The 16395-nt window shown below is 33.9% G+C and overlaps 2 protein-coding genes across 4 annotated transcripts; one reads left to right on the forward strand and one right to left on the reverse strand.

Moving 5' to 3' along the window:
* Positions 1-299: 299 nt before the first annotated feature.
* LOC123886384 lies at positions 300-1994 on the reverse strand. Its single transcript, XM_045935705.1, has one exon. It carries the CDS (start codon positions 1992-1994, stop codon positions 300-302), a length of 1695 nt encoding a protein of 564 aa, XP_045791661.1.
* A 3759-nt stretch (positions 1995-5753) lies between these two features.
* On the forward strand, positions 5754-11400 carry LOC123884341 (auxin response factor 18). Of its 3 annotated transcripts, none has more exons than XM_045933428.1 (14): positions 5754-6585; positions 6871-6986; positions 7157-7252; positions 7366-7422; positions 7616-7765; positions 7856-7940; positions 8024-8114; positions 8239-8403; positions 8520-8636; positions 8909-8981; positions 9073-9220; positions 9321-9835; positions 10452-10639; positions 11027-11400. In XM_045933428.1, exons 1-14 carry the CDS (start codon positions 6531-6533, stop codon positions 11166-11168), a joined length of 1998 nt encoding a protein of 665 aa, XP_045789384.1. In that variant the 5' UTR covers positions 5754-6530; the 3' UTR covers positions 11169-11400. The 3 variants fall into 3 exon arrangements, with proteins under 3 accessions (XP_045789384.1, XP_045789383.1, XP_045789382.1); XM_045933427.1 differs by having other exon boundaries at positions 5763-6585; positions 7613-7765; XM_045933426.1 differs by having other exon boundaries at positions 5799-6585; positions 7610-7765.
* Positions 11401-16395: the final 4995 nt, after the last annotated feature.

Here is a 16395-nt window from a genome sequence, read left to right on the forward strand (position 1 = left end):
CAAGTGTGAGGTTTAAAGATAACTTCATAACCATTGTCACATAGTTGACTAATGCTTATTAGGTTATGTTCAAGTCCTTCCACATAATGAACATTTTCAATCTTAGTTGAATCAATCTTACCTATAATACCTTTACCTTTGATGCTAGCTTGTTCATTGTTACCAAAGGTTACTGATCCTCCATCTTTCTCTTCAAATGAGAGAAAGCTTTGTCTGTCTCCGGTCATATGCCTTGAGCAACAACTGTCCAAGTACCATGGCTTTTTCTTCTTTGCTAGATGACATTCCTACATTTGAATTTAATAAGTTCTTAGGTACCCATATGGAGGTGGGTCCTTGTAGGTTAGCATTTCCAATCTTATAAGATGTCTTCTTATATTGATAAGATGATCTCTTATAAGGTGGTTTAGAAGAATATTGTTTAGGCAGATTCTTCTGAGAACGTTCTGCTTTTCAGTGAGAGTGTTGCCTTTTCTTTTTATAGCAAAATGATTCAGCATGGCCATTTTTAGTTTAAGAACCTTTTTGTTTTGATCAGGGATAAAGAAATTTTTAAAAGGCTTTTGTTTTTGATGAGTTTTAAAACCTAATCCAGATTTGTCAAAAACACTAACTTGAGATCCCATGATTTTTCCAAAAGTTTCAGTAGATTTTACAAAACATTTTATATCATTTTCTAAGACAGAAACATTTTCTTTTAAAGCAATATTTTCTTTGTGAGTCTCAGATTTTTCAAAAATTTCTTGTTTAGATAAATCCCTTTTTTTCATATTTGAAATAACCTCTTTTAAAATGATATTTTCAGCTTTATATTCATCTCTTTCTTGAGTTATTTTAGTGAAATCATCTCTAAGCTTACCATTTTGTTGAGTTATAAATTGAGAGTCATATAATAGGTTATCAAATAAATGTTCAGTTTTAAGGCAAGAAGCACAAGGTTCGAGTGATACCTCTTGAGTGTCTGAGTGTGTCATGAGGCACATCTTTGCTTCTTGTTGTTCTTCTTCTTCAAATGCTTCATCTATTTCATCCCAGGTAGCCATCATCGATTTATTTTTGACTGGAGGTTTTTGCCTTGTCTTTGGACAATCATTTTTGTAATGTCCAAATTGATTACATCCATAACATTGAACCTTGCTCAAATCACTTTCATTTCTGGTGTTATTTCTTTGAAATGAGTTTCTTATCTGGTTTCTTTTCATCATCAATCTTTGAATTCTTCTTGAAATGAGTGCAAATTCTTCTTCATCATCGTCTTGAAGTAAACTATTATTATCTGTAGTCAGATTGTTCTGAGAGTGTTCCATTACTTGTGACTCTAGAGCAATCATCCTTTTCTGTGTAGGTTTATCTTCTTGAATGATTGATTCATGAGCTTTCAGAGATCCAATCAAGTCTTCTAATTTGAGTTGAGAGAGATCCTTTGCTTCAGTGATAGCTATTACTATATGCCTCCAATCTTTTGGTAAACTTCTTAGAATCTTTCTTACTCTTTCATGTGCAGTGTAGGTTTTTCCAACAGAGTTGAGTTCATTGATAATGATTGTGAATCTTCCATACATTTGATCTATGGTTTCATCTTCTTTCATTTCAAACAACTCAAATTTTCTCACACCTATATCAATCCTTGTTTCTTTTACACAACTTGATCCTTCATGATGATTTTGAAGAGTTTCCCACATTTCTTTAGCAGTTTTGCATTCCATGATTCTATCATGTTCTTCCCTGTTCAAAGCAGATTTTATAAATAATTTTGCTCTAGTATTTAAAAGTACCCGATCAGATTCTTGTGTGGTCCATTGATCTGAAGTTCTTGGAGTTGTTGAATCTTTAGCTGGTGGTGGAACATATTCTCCAACTTCAATTACATGCCACATGTTGTTGTCTTGTGATCTAAGGAACAACTCCATTTTATCCTTCCAGTAGTAGTAATCCTGTCCTTCAAATAAGGGTGGTCTTGTTGAGGATCCTCCTTCATTTATATACTTTGCCATTACTTCCTTCCTGAATCTTTTCCTCTAGCACTTGTTAAATGCTCAACCTTAGAGGCAGAGCTCTGATGCCAATTGAAGTAGCAAAGTTTTTTCACAAGAAATGGGGGATTGAATTGTGAACCTATTAAAATTTACCTTTTAAAAATATAACTCAATAGAAAGCGTTAGAATGATCTCAGAACGATCTGGTTAGCAGTAAAACAAATTCAAAGTGAATTGTGTGCTTAGTGTTTGCAGAAAATAAAAGATAAGGGAAGAGAGAATCAACACACACCAATTATACTGGTTCACCCACTAATAGTATGGGTTACGTCCAGTCCCTCACGCTCCGTGAGTGTCCACTATAATATTGAGATACTAGTAATCTCAAATTACAAACCTCCTTGATCTAAACCAAGATCAATAACCTTAAGCCCTACAAGCTTAATATCTACCTCAGTCCTACAAACTAAGGTGTCACTCAATCAATAGTTACATATTGACTTGAGCCAATCTTTTACAATGAATTGTTCGGATCACAAGCTTTCAAATGAAGAGAAAATTAAGTTGAGAAGCTAATAGAAGAATACACTCAGTTCACTCAATGATATACTGATCCAAGTATGTGATGTTAGAGAGCTGGAGTGAGAGTGGAAGAGTTTTATGACTTGGTCGAAAAAGACAAGTGTAGATGTTGAAATTTGTAGTTGAAACTCTTGAATCTTCAAAGCACCCAAGTGTGCTATTTATAGATGTTTTTTGTCCTTTGTTCCGTAGTCTCCAAGCAGGTTGGAGTGTTGCCAAAGACTAGCCGTTAGTCCTTTAAAAGACCAGATCAAATATTATTCAAATAATATTTGATGAGAGAGAAGATGCTTCTTGAGAACATTCTTAGAATGATGATGTCATGAGGAGCGTGAGGTTGAGCATCTTTGAGCTGTATGAACTTGTTCTCCAAGAACAAGCACTGTTGAAGCCTTGGAAGATCAATTACAACAGCTGGATACAGCTGGAGAGAATCTTTCGATCAAGAGCAGAAAGTCTGCTTGATTCTGGAACGTTTTTAGATCGTTCTCCCAGAGTATTTTCTGATTCTTGGCCTAGATCAAATAGAGAGATGTGCATTACTTGTTTTGATTTCGTGGGCCTCAAGATATTCATGATGATCATATGATGATAGCTGGTCTTTTTATTCTTTTACTATTCATGTGTACTTGTAAAAGTACAAGTAGCTTTCCATTGTAGATCAAGATCATAATGAAATATATTTTATGAAGTCCTTTGAGTAGTACCATTTCAAACTTGTTGTCTCCTTTTCATTGGTCCATAAATGTCTTCAAATAATCTCTGAATAGAGCATGTGAGCTTGAGAAATAAATTGTCAAAGACATGTTCATGTTTATTCCTTAAACATGACCAAATAGGAAGCTTTCTTTTTTGCTATCTTTTAATCCTTGCTTTAAATGACTTATATCCTATAGAGATTTTCTTCAATAAAGTCCTTTGCAAAAGTGCTTATTTGTCTCTTGTTCAGATGATATCAATTAAGTGCTTATTGTTGATGTATAGCTTTGCACGTGAGAAAAAGTGCAGACTGGAGAATGTTCTCTGATCATTCTCATAAACTTGCAGTTTTCAATCAATTTAAGTGTAATGATATATAATGAATGAGCTTTTGTTCCTGTCTATATTAATCACTCAAGAGAACTTGTTAGATCACAAAAAGATCAGAATTCACTTCAAATATAATTAAGATGTTTGTTATCTTTAAAACATCAAATTAAGATTTTGCCTCAACAAAAGCTACTTGGAATTTATTTTTTCATCCTTGGATGATTTAAGTGCAGTGAGATTCATAGGTTTTTGGAACCTCTCACCGGGTTTACTTAGGACTTTTGCTTGGTCTGTTGATTTTAACCCATATACTATGCAACCAACTAATGCTCAAACATTGATTCGTATTCATGGGCTTGCCCGTGAATATTGGCGGCCTCAAATTCTGTTTAAAATTGTGGGGGCTGTAGGTTGTCCTTTGGCTCTCGATGTGGCAACTAAGAAAAGAACTTTTGATCACTTTGCAAGAATTTTGATAGATGTGGATTTGAATTCAAACTCGCGGGAAAGAATCCTTGTTGAAAGGAATGACTTTGATTTTTATGTTGATGTTGAATATGAGAATCTTCCTCCGTTCTGTCACTCTTGTCAGATTATTGGGCATTCTTTTAAGAATTGCAAGTATCAGAATCCCCAAAAAAACACTGCGAGTTTAGTGAACAAGAGAAAAGTGCAACCTGTTTCTATGCCTTCTGCATCAGAACCGGTTGCAATTGCATCTCATCAAGTTGTGGCATATGTAGATCTGCTTATTGAGGATATTACAAGAGACAAAGAGGTTAGACCTAGTGTTCTTATGGGAGATGTCCTAAATTTTGAAGAAGAGATTTTTTCTAGCATTTCGGGTCAAGCGATTTCTGCACGGTCGGTGCAGGTTGAGGAGGTTCATGCTAATGATCTAGCTAAGAAACCAAGAGTGGATCTATAGAGAATCACTCCAGACTTGCGGATTGTTGGTTCCTGGAGTGACGCAGTGACATACTTGGACTACATTAAAGATCCCCTATCTTGGTGTGGTACTTCCTCCATCGTCACTGCTTCTGATGCTGTTTTGAATCCCCATGTAGCTCATGACTTGGAGATTTCGGGAAATTGGAAAGATAATGAGGCTAGCGACATTGGGCATAAGGTGTATACTGATGAGGAGACTGCAGCTGCTATTAATTATTTGAAGAACCGATCTGCTGCTATGGAAGAACTTTTTATTGATGTGGTGTTTAAGGCTAAGAAAAAGAAATAGCATAAGGGATTTTTGGTTTGTTATACCCGTTCTACGGGAAGTAAGTAGTACGTGTCCCTTCGTTTTCTTTTGTTGCGTTTGTTTTTCTTTTCTTTGTTTTGTTTTGCAGCTTATGCTTTTATTTTCTTGTTCTTTTTGCTTGAGAAGGTTTTGGTTCATGTAACCCTTCTCTTTTTGTATTTTCTTCTTTTTATTTATCTATGTAGTGTGTCGTAGTTGGTTCTCCATCTACACCCCCTTTTGCCTAAAAAAAATAAAAAATTGAGAGGTAAGTGATAAAATGCTAAATTTTTTGTTCCTCTCCTATATCCAAACAGTGGAATGAAAGAGTTATTTCATTTTGCTTCATTCCACTCCACTATATTCCACTCGGCTCCATCTCATCATATTTTATCAATCCAAACAGAGTCGTAGAGCAATGGAAGAAATGAAAAGAATTAAAAACATGGAAGATCATGACCCTCGTCTGAAATGTATATATGACTATTACTAAACTATCCTCTATGTATAAATGCATATATTATTGATGTTTCATATTCCAAAATAAATTTATAATATCAATAACAAATAAATTTTAAAAATAAAATAATTGTTTCCAAAAATTTGCAGGGACTCTTTAAAAATTTAATTTATATACAACGTCATGTATTTAATAATATATTGACACATTATGTTTATAAATACATGACGTGTCACATTCATTAAATGATATGACAACACATCATTATATGTGTAAAATAATTTTACATAAGTGTAAAGAAATGAAACTTTTTTTTCAAGATTATACAAGTTTTTTTCCTATATAAGTAGTGATTTAACTATAAAATACGACTACTCTTTATTTAACTATTCACTATATAAAATGCTTCAAAAAAATAAAAAATAAAACTATTCACTATTAAAAAATATACCGTGACCAATGAGTTAAGGAGAATATGTTGCAGTAGGCTAAGCTGAATCTATAGACTATAGGACCATACTCTCTCTATCTCTCTCTCTCTCTCTCCACACAAAGAGAGAGAAACAAAACAAAGCATTGTAAAGTGTAAAAATGAGTATAGAGAAAGTGTAGAGAGAGATAGAAACAAAGAAGAAGACTAGAGAGAGAAAGAGAAAGAAGACTGTGATGTGAACAACAACTGCAACATTATGAAATAGCAACAGAAAAAGGTAACAACGTTGGCAAGTTGGTAACGTGGATTCAGGTCTTTTGAGAGAAACAATCAAAGAAAACGACATCACCTAAAGCAAGAAGAAGAAGAGAAAAAAATCTCACAACAACAATAATCCTTTCAAAAAGTTGTTTTTGGTTTTTCCAGCTTATTAAAAAAGTGATCTTTGATTTTCATTGTCACTCACCAACAAACCCAACACACAAAAAACCAAATCCCATAAAACCCAAAAACACAAACACACTAAAGTTATGTTTTTTCTTCTCCTGTAACTGAAAAAACAAAACTTGAAGCATCACTATGATTTTTTCTTAGTTGTTACAGAAGAAAAAACCAGTCACTAATTTATCATTACTTGCATTTAACTCTCATCATTTCTGGTTAATGTTCTCTCTCTCTCATGAGTTATTGATGGGTTAATCTATTTGTGGTTGCTTCAAAGGAGCTTCTTTTGTTTCTTCAATTGTTGTTGTTCTTGTGTGTCTTTGGTTGTGTGTGTTTTTGTTTTGTTCTTCTCTTTGTTGTTGGTGAATGGCACATCTGGAGTGTAATCTAAGGGCCCCAGGAACTTCTCAACAAGAAAAAGGTCAATGATTTTGTGGTTGAAATTTCATGTTTTATTACAAATTTTGGTTACTTACAAACTTCTAACACTAAATGGAAATGCTTGTGTTTTTTACTTTTTTTTAGCAATTTCTAATTTTGTACTTATTTTTAATGAAATTTAGTGACCCTTTTACCTTATGAACATGGAGGAAACTGAGGAAGGGTTAATAAGTGAAATTGATGATTAAAGTTGTTAACTTTCTCAGAAACAAATTAAGGGCATTTAAAAAAAAATTAATATTTTTTTTGTTCTTGTGTTTTGCAGGAGAGAAAAATGATGAGCTGTATGGAGAGTTATGGAAGTTATGTGCAGGTCCTTTGGTGGACGTTCCTAATATTAGTGCGAGAGTTTACTACTTTCCGCAGGGTCATATGGAACAAGTGTGTATCTTTTTTCTATGACCCTTTTGTTTTTTGTTTTGTTTTGTTTTGTTTTGTTGGTTACCATTTTTGTGATGTAGTTGTATTCAATTTTTGTCTAAATCAAGCAACTTTTTTTGTTGTACTTAGACATAAAACTTTTTGGTCTTTTGGTCTTTTTTCGGTTGCAGCTGCAAGCATCTACTAATCAAGAATTGAACCAAGAAATTCCTCATTTCAATCTACCGTCGAAGATGTTATGCCGTGTTGTTAATCTTCGGTTGATGGTACTGTTGTTTGATTCCTCTTGTTACATTCATGTTTTTTGTTGTGAAAATGATGGTTTGTACTTTGTGTTTATTTACCTTAGAATCTTGTTGATTTTTCTTTTTGTTTGTAGGCTGAGCAAGAAACTGATGAGGTTTATGCTTGTATTGCTTTGCTTCCAGAATCAGATGTGAGAATATATTATCAATCATTGGTGTTTAGAAACTGAATTTCTAATTCTTTGCATATCTAATTCAGTTTTGTTTTTGGATTGGCTTTTGAAAAAGATACTTATTGCAAAAGAAATATATTCCATGTTGAAAAATGGAGATGAAAGTGTTTTTAAATTAGTGTTGGTTTTTCTTGATGGTTTTGTGCAGCAGACTGAGCCTGTTGATCCTGAACTGATTCCTCCCGAGTCTCCAAAACAGAAGTTTCACTCATTTTGCAAAATACTAACGGCTTCTGATACTAGCACACATGGGGGATTTTCTGTTTTGAGGAAGCATGCTACTGAGTGCTTGCCACCATTGGTAAATTAGTTTACCGAGTTTCTTTTGACCAATGCGATCGGTTTTTCATGTGTTCTTAATTTCAAATGCTGTTTTGTTTATATGTTATAGGACATGACACAAGCAACTCCAACTCAGGAGCTTGTAGCAAAAGATCTCCATGGATTTGAGTGGAAGTTTAAGCACATATATAGAGGTAATTTGGCTCTAATATTTGAAGCCTTATTTTCTTTCGCTGATTTTAGTTGCATACACTAATTCTCCTTCTACGATGCTCAGGTCAACCAAGGAGGCACTTGCTCACAACTGGCTGGAGTACATTTGTCGCCTCCAAAAGATTGGTGGCCGGAGATGCTTTTGTTTTCCTAAGGTATTTGAGTTTTGATGCTTATGTTTTGAGCCTCTCTTTTAGATATAGTTGGAGTTCGATATAGGTAGTTGGAAGTTGGTTAAGATTGTTTATCTGAGCTTCGGTCTTGACTTGATTTTTGCAGGGGAGAGGACGGGCAACTGAGAGTTGGCGTTAGGCGTATGTCTAAACAGCATTGTCCTATGCCTTCATCTGTGATATCAAGCCAAAGCATGAATCTCGGAGTGCTTGCAACTGCTTCTCATGCTCTTATGACTCAAACCATGTTTGTTGTTTATTACAAACCAAGGTTTGTAAAATTTCTTAAAAACATCTTATTGCAAATGTAATCAGCTGCTTATAACCAAAAAGTTTGTAATAACTTAATTTTAACGTTCTCTTGAACACGTCTTTTGATCCATTCAGGACTAGTCAGTTTATTGTTGGTTTGAACAAGTATTTGGAGGCAGTCAACAATTATAGGTTTACTGTTGGTATGAGATTCAAGATGAGATTTGAAGGAGATGACTCACCCGAAAGAAGGTATTCTAATTAACATTTACGCCATGTTTGGATAAACAGCATAATTAAGCGTTTATGACATAACACTTATCATATAAGCTATTTTCATAAGCTATCCTGAAGAGCTTATTGAAATGGTTGAAAATACCTGACGGACATGTCATAAGCTATTTCTATAAGTTCTCCGAAAGAGTCTTACAAGTGTTAATGTATATAAATAAACTCAAATAAGCCAATCTAAACAAACCCTTTGCTTTAAGTTGATATTTATTACTATGTGATTATATGGTCAGATTTTCTGGTACTATTGTTGGGGTTGGGGATTTATCTGCTGGATGGTCGAATTCTCAATGGAGATCGTTGAAGGTTGAACTTTGTTCTAAATTTCCTATCTTTATTTCTTTTTCTGTTAATAGTATTCTCTCAATCTCATCATTTTAATGTTTTTGCCACTTAGGTTCAATGGGATGAAGCGGCAACAACTCCAAGACCAGAGAGAGTTTCTCCATGGGAGATAGAACCTTTCACAGCTTCTCCTTCTTTGAATGTCACTCAACCATCAGCCAAGAGCAAAAGATCTCGGCCCGCCGATGTTTCATCTAGTGGTACGAACATGTTGTCATACCAATGTTGTTAGTATATTAGTTATGTTGGTATTTTTTCGTTCACCAGTGTATGAACCCTGATCCTTTAACTCCTTTTCAGGTTTTTGGTATCCTGGGGCTGGATCGTCCCAGGCTCATGAGCATACCCAATTGGTCGGTGCTTCCGAAGTCCAAGCCAAAGAGAATCATATCGTAACTTCTAGAGTCTCAGTGGAAGGAATTTGGCCTAATTCACCATATATGAATGTTACTTCCAACCCTTATGCATCTAGACCGGTCGACGGCCCCACATGCGATCATCCAGTCAAAGACGCAAACAAGACTTCGAACCCCCTAGATTGCTGGCTATTTGGAGTTAACTTGAACAAAAACAACAAATGCAACAATGTTAATCCTTGTTTAGAAAAAGAACATGGATTTCCAAATTTAGCCAATGTCACTACTAGTGGTCCCAAGGAATCTATCCTTACAAATGCATGTGAAACTGAAAAGGTTCAGAGTCCTAACAATTCATTGTCTACCAAAGGGCAGCAGAAGAAAATAATTTGTGATGTATCATCAAATGAATGGCAGAACAAGCTGGCCACTGTACCATCCATGAGAACAAGGACTAAGGTACATTATTTTTTTCAGTCTTAGTGTAATAATAATATAAAGATAAAGATTCCTGTCATATTTTTAGGAGTAAAGTAAGATAATGTGATGATAAAGAAAATGAATTTTTTGTTATCCTTTGAATAAGTGAGGTCAATGGTTTGGTTAGGTACTATGTAGTTATGTAGGAATCTTAGTGTAATATTCTCTACATGTTCCCTTAACAAATCACAATTTAGTTCAAAGTAAATCACCAATTTGTCTTTGAAATCATGTTTAAATGTTTTTTAATCCTTACAAATATACTACTTTTTTATTTCAGTCCTTGTTTCGTTTTAGTCCCTCTGAAATTAGTTTATGTTGAAATTATTCCCTATGATGTTAGTATTTTATTTTAGTCCCTCCTACATAAGGACTAAAATTAATATTATACACATTATAGGGACTAATATCAACATAATTTTTTTACAGGGACTAAAACTAAAAAATATTATATTTGTAGGAACAAAAACATATTTAAACCTTAAAATTATTAGATTATCAATTTAGCCTAGAATTTTTTTTGAAGAATAGCCTATAAAATTATTAATATTTCAAAATAGTCCTTAACTTTTTTTTTCTTTTTCTTTTTGAGAAGGTGCAAATGCAAGGTGTAGCTGTTGGTAGAGCACTTGACTTAACCATGTTAAGTGGTTATGATGAACTCATTGATGAAGTTGAGAAACTATTTGATATCAAAGGAGAGCTACGTTCACAAAACAAATGGCGAGTTACTTTCACTGATAATGAAAATGACATGATGCTTGTTGGTGATGATCCATGGCCGTAAGTAACATAAACTTTGATATATACATTTCACTTGCATGTTACATTATGAATGACATGTCACATGTGTCAACTTTGATGGACCTGGATTGAGTGTAGTCGAAATGATCATACACTCATGTAGTCATGCGTTAAAAACTGTCTGATCAAGATCAGACGGTTTTGATTTTTAAATAAGTATCTTTTACATTATTCAATAAAAATTAAATTTGTTTTTTCTAGATCATTCGATCTTAATCGGATGGTTATAAGCTCTTGATTGCATGACTACACAAGATTTTGCGACTGCATGTAATCCATTTCCTACATTCATACATACATTTCACTTGCATGTTACATTTATCAATGACATGTAACATGTGTCATGTGTCGCATTTTATTATGCAGGGAATTTTGCAACATTGTGAAAAAGATTTTCATTTGTTCAAAAGAGGATTTGAAGAAAATGAAATGCAAGCTACCTAACTCTTCATTAGAGATGGAAGAGACATTGTTTAGCTTAGATTCACAAAATAGGGATGAGAATTAACAAACTCATGTGACTTAATTTATCAACTTTTTTTGGTTGGTTTGAGATGGAAAATTAGGGTGCTTGATTTTATGGAACCTTCACAACAACTTCAAAATTGTGGACTACTTGAAGTTGGATTTTAGGTAACTTTATTTTTGTGAATACTTTTTTTTGGGTAGGCTATAGTGCCATTAGCTTGTAAACAAATATGCATTTCCCTAACTATAATTTTTATCTTTGTTGTTGGACATGTAATATTTTGTTTTGTTTTTTTTTGTTTTTTTTTATGCAATGCTATAATTTGGGTTGGACTAACTAACACTATCGGACGAGGATTCAGTGCAGTCAAAATATTCATGCAGTCATGCAGTCATGTCTTGCACACCTTTAGATTAAGTTTTGATGGGTCCAGATTTAAAGATGGATGGCTGAGATTCACTTACAGTCAAATAGTGATTGCAGGGAATCTATTTCTCAATTTTTACAAAGAGGGTTTAAATTAGGAACAGATTTTATTTTCTTAAAGGTAGTTTATAATTAGGGACAAGTGTCTCCAAATATGAACAGTCGAGAATAGTTATATACATATTCAAAAGGTGTATTAAGGTATGTCAATATAAAAAATGGGCACTAATTACAACACCACTCTTCTAAATAAGAGTGAAATAGGTAAGAGATGTTTATTTTTAGGATTGGAGGGAGGATAGTGTTAGAATTTTAATCCCAATTAAGATTTTTATCCAAAAAAACATTTCAAATAAAAGTAAAATATACAATAGATGTTTATATTTAGGGACGGTGATATTGTTAGAATTTTGTTAGTGGATGAGTTGAATTGTGACTATTTTACTGCTCAAAACTCTTGTCTTTTATCAAAACACTAAGTCGCCTTACCACTTCATATATTTGTCATCTTAGATCTTGATGTTGATTAAGAAGAAATATATATGTATAAATTGAGTTTTGAATAACTAAAATTGAGGGAGTTCATAATTAGGGAGGAGTAGGGTTGTCAATTTGTATCTGGTGGAGCGGATCTTCGTGGGGATTGCTCCATTCGGAGCTCCGAAAACAAAAATTTTATCCCCATGGGGATAGGGATGGAGGCAAAAATCCCCCCGTAGGCACTTTGGGGCGGGGATCGGGGACGAAACATTCGTCCCCGCGGATTCCACGAATCCGTCCATATATACACTATATATTATTATTAGTATGATTATTAGTAGCCAAATGTTTTTGCAATGTTTTTAGTATGATTATTAGTCCATTCCCCGACCTGCCATACTTTGCTATGAAATATTTTGACTGTTAGGTTTTGTATGATTATTAGTAGTCAAATATTTTTGCAATGTTTTTTTTCGTTATGAATGCATTATGTGTTGTTTTTATTATTTAAAAAAGAAAGATGCAAAATAATTGTTTTTTTTAAATAAGACAAAAAAAAATAACGTCATACTACTGTCATAATTTGACCGAAAAATATAGAAATTTTGTTAATATTTGATATTCGTGTATCTCCACGAGAACCGTGAGGATCTGTGGGGATGTGGACAAATATTTCCCCGTGGGAACGGGGATGGAGGCAAAATCTCCTCCGCATACACTTTGGGGCGGGGAACGGGGAAGCTTCCCCCGCATATTCCCCGCCCCGTGGACATCCCTAGGGAGGAGTACTGTATTACTGTTGTAAAATATGAACGGTTGAGAATAATTATAGATACATTTGGAAGGTATTTTAGCCTTTTAGGTATGTCAATATATAAAATGGGCACATTAATGACAAACCAACTCTTCAAAAATAAGATTGAAATATATAAGAGATGTTTATATTTAGGATTGGAGGGAGGATATTGCAAGAATTTTTATCCAAATTAAATAAACATTTTAAGTAAGAGTGAAATATACGAGAGATATTTATATTTAGGGAAGGTGGCAAGAAATTGTTAGAATTTTGATTCCAATTAAGATTTTTATTAACCAAAGAAACATTTCATTTTGCCTTCAATTTCGGTGAATTTTGTTAGTGGATGAGTTGAATTGTGACTTCTTTACCGCTCAAAACTTTTGTTCTCTTTGCAAAACACTAAGCCTTTGTTTGATTTGAGAGAAATAGGGGAGAGAGTAATTGGGAAGAGAGAAATTGAAGAGAAATGTCCTATTTCTCCTGATTGGTTTGAAGAGAGATTGGAAAGAGAGAAGTTTAAATGGTGGGACCCACATGTTTTCTATTTCTCCCCAAAGATGCGAAGAAAGAGTATGGAAGTGTTTTTTTTTTTTGTGATTTTACGTTTTTGCCCTTGTCTTCTTCATGGTTATATTATCCTCAAAATTGCAAACAAGTGAGAAATGAAGCTCTTCAAAGTTGTTGATGGTTGATTGCACCAAAAATACATATAGGGGGCATATCTTATGAGAATGTCTTTTATATATGAGAATGATGAGAATAAATCTCAACCATTAAATAAAAATGCATGGCTGAGGTTAAACACCACACTAAAAACTCACGTGTGCCTTTTTCCATTCTCACAACTGTTCATCTTTCTTACTGAATTCCATCGATTTGCTCTCCATTGACATTCTTTCCATTCTTTATCTCCTTCCACGGATCTCTACATGCCTAGAGATGTCAAATTGGACGAATGACGAAGATAAGAAGTTTCGTGATGGCCGGAAATAGTGGAAATTTGTTGGGGGCGAGAGGAAGACGAAGGCTGAGGCAAGAGAAAGAATTGAGTTTTTTTTTGCTAAAAGAAAGAATTGAGTTTTGAATAACTAATATTCTTTTATCCTTATTTCTTTTTTTGAATTGACCCCCAATTTAACCATCACTTGAGAATGAATAATATTGATGGATAATTTTCGCAAGTGAACGAATTACCACGTAGTAATAAAAATATCGATCCACAGAGATTGTGTGATTAAACTAGTCTAATAGTGTTCATAAACATTATGCAAGAAATACACATAAATTGGGGGTATGTTGAGTGATGAATTGTTAGAAAACGTGCTTTGATATAATGGAAAAGCGAGGTAGAATCATCGGAATCACCTAGTCTATAGCTAAACCACATGCAATCTACTACATCATAGGAATCTACTCAAGTGTTCACAACTGGATCAACAAATTAGTGAATCGCAATCTCTTGTCAAAATCCACTCTATTCGTTGTCGATACTCCCCCGATCTCTCGGGCGGAAGCTACCTACAACGAATGATATGAAAGCGCGTCGATCGTTCGCTACACTCTATGTCTCAATCTCTCGACCGGAAACACTCGAGTGCTCAATGCAATTCAGTTCAGAAATTAAATCAATACTCTCGCACGTGACTTAACTCGAAATCATTACAACACTAATGAAGGATTATAAAGCATTAAGAATAGATTTGCATTGAGTAAACACATGAACAGAGTACATTCTTACAATATAGCAGATTACAAATGATTCATCTACATCCTAGACTATCCTAGATCCTACCTCCAAAAGAAGCTTAGCTCCTCATGTTGCTTCGTTCGCGTCCTCGCTTCAACTTCATGGCTTGAGAATCCATGCTATTGAGGTGCTCGGAGTTATCCTATGGAGTCCTTGATCTGGATCTTGATGCTTCCAAAATCAGAGAATAGATGAATATTGCAGAATTTTCCAACTCTTTAACAGAAAAATGCAGAAACCTTATATAATGATCGCAACCATGCCGCGCGCCAGATCTATCACGCCGCGCGTGGTTGCACTTTCTTCAACGACGCCGCGCGTGTAACGGTATCACGCGGCGCGTGATCAAATCTGAGGTCTCTGATCTTCAACTCTGCCATCTTCACGCCGCGCGTGATCCAGTGCTACGCCGCGCGTGATCAAGTCAGAGAGCAATCCAATTCCTGAACAAAGCTTCACGCCGCGCGTGGTCAGGTATCACGCCGCGCGTGATCAAGGTGAAAACTTGGCTCCCTGTGATCTCCATCACGCGGCGCGTGATGGGCTACGCCCCCAGCGTAGTGAAAATCAGCAATTTCCTGCAATTTTTCCTGCTTTCTTGCAAAACAAGTAATCAAGCTTATGATTAGATTTCTCTTACATTTATTGCTTAAAACCTACTAAAATGCATTTAATGTTGCTAAAATAGGCATGGATTAGAGAGTGTGACGATCCGTCATCAAATATCATATAATTTGTTATGAATAATATTTAATGAATGTTCATTATTGTGTAGATTTTTTTGTTCCCTAGTGTGTTCTATAAATGACACTCTTATTTTCATGTAAATACACACATGTAAATAGAATAATAATAATAATAATAATAATAATAATAATAATAGTCTATTCATTTTTCTTCTCCATTTCTCTTCTCCTTCTCTATTATTGTTATTCTTTAGAAATAGTTCATAACACGTTATATATTTCAAGAAATAATGAGAATCATGAATTAAAGTCTATTAAGAATTATAGATAATGAAATTATTGACTAAATAGATAGACATGATTGATACAATATTAAAGTAGCTGTGCAAAGCAAAATGTTTTGGACTAGTAGTCCATTTCATCTGCAGATGGAAACAATTCGATATGAATAAGTTTTCAAGAGAAAAGAAAATAATGATAATAAAATATTTAGAGTTTGAATGGTTATTCAAGTATATTGATAAATGTCTATCATCGATTCTCAAGAAGCATCTTCACCGGAAGTGAATTCAAAAACTTGTTTGTAATTAATTAAGTTGAGTACCATAAGAAATACTCAATTTTTATGTGAAATATGTATTTTAACGTATTTGACTGGTTCACTTGATAATGCTGATTATATGAGAATCTCTGAAGGATTTTGTTTTTGTGAGACATATAAATCAGATTATTGAATAGATGACTTAATAATCATAAATAAGTCTCTTTATATACTCGAACAATTTATATGCATGTTGTATAATATTCATGTTGAATATTTCCAAATAAGAAATATGAAAATGACAATTTGTTCATTTTTAAGAAAATATTTGAAAATGAATTTGTTATATTTGAGGTTTATATTGATGATAAAAATATCATCAAGACTCCTGAAGAGCTTATGAGATATTGTCATTTCTTACAAAATAAATATTCGAAGAATGTTTAAGAATCATGAAACCTTATATAATAAAATGATTCTATATGAAAAATCACATCAATTGTGTACTTTAATTGTTGTAAGTTCATCAAGAGCTAATTAATAATTGGTCTTGAAGTACCATATATCAAATGCTAATATATTTGTTG

The sequence above is a fragment of the Trifolium pratense genome, linkage group LG5 (genome assembly GCF_020283565.1).
Source record: "Trifolium pratense cultivar HEN17-A07 linkage group LG5, ARS_RC_1.1, whole genome shotgun sequence".
Classification (NCBI taxonomy): domain Eukaryota; kingdom Viridiplantae; phylum Streptophyta; class Magnoliopsida; order Fabales; family Fabaceae; genus Trifolium; species Trifolium pratense.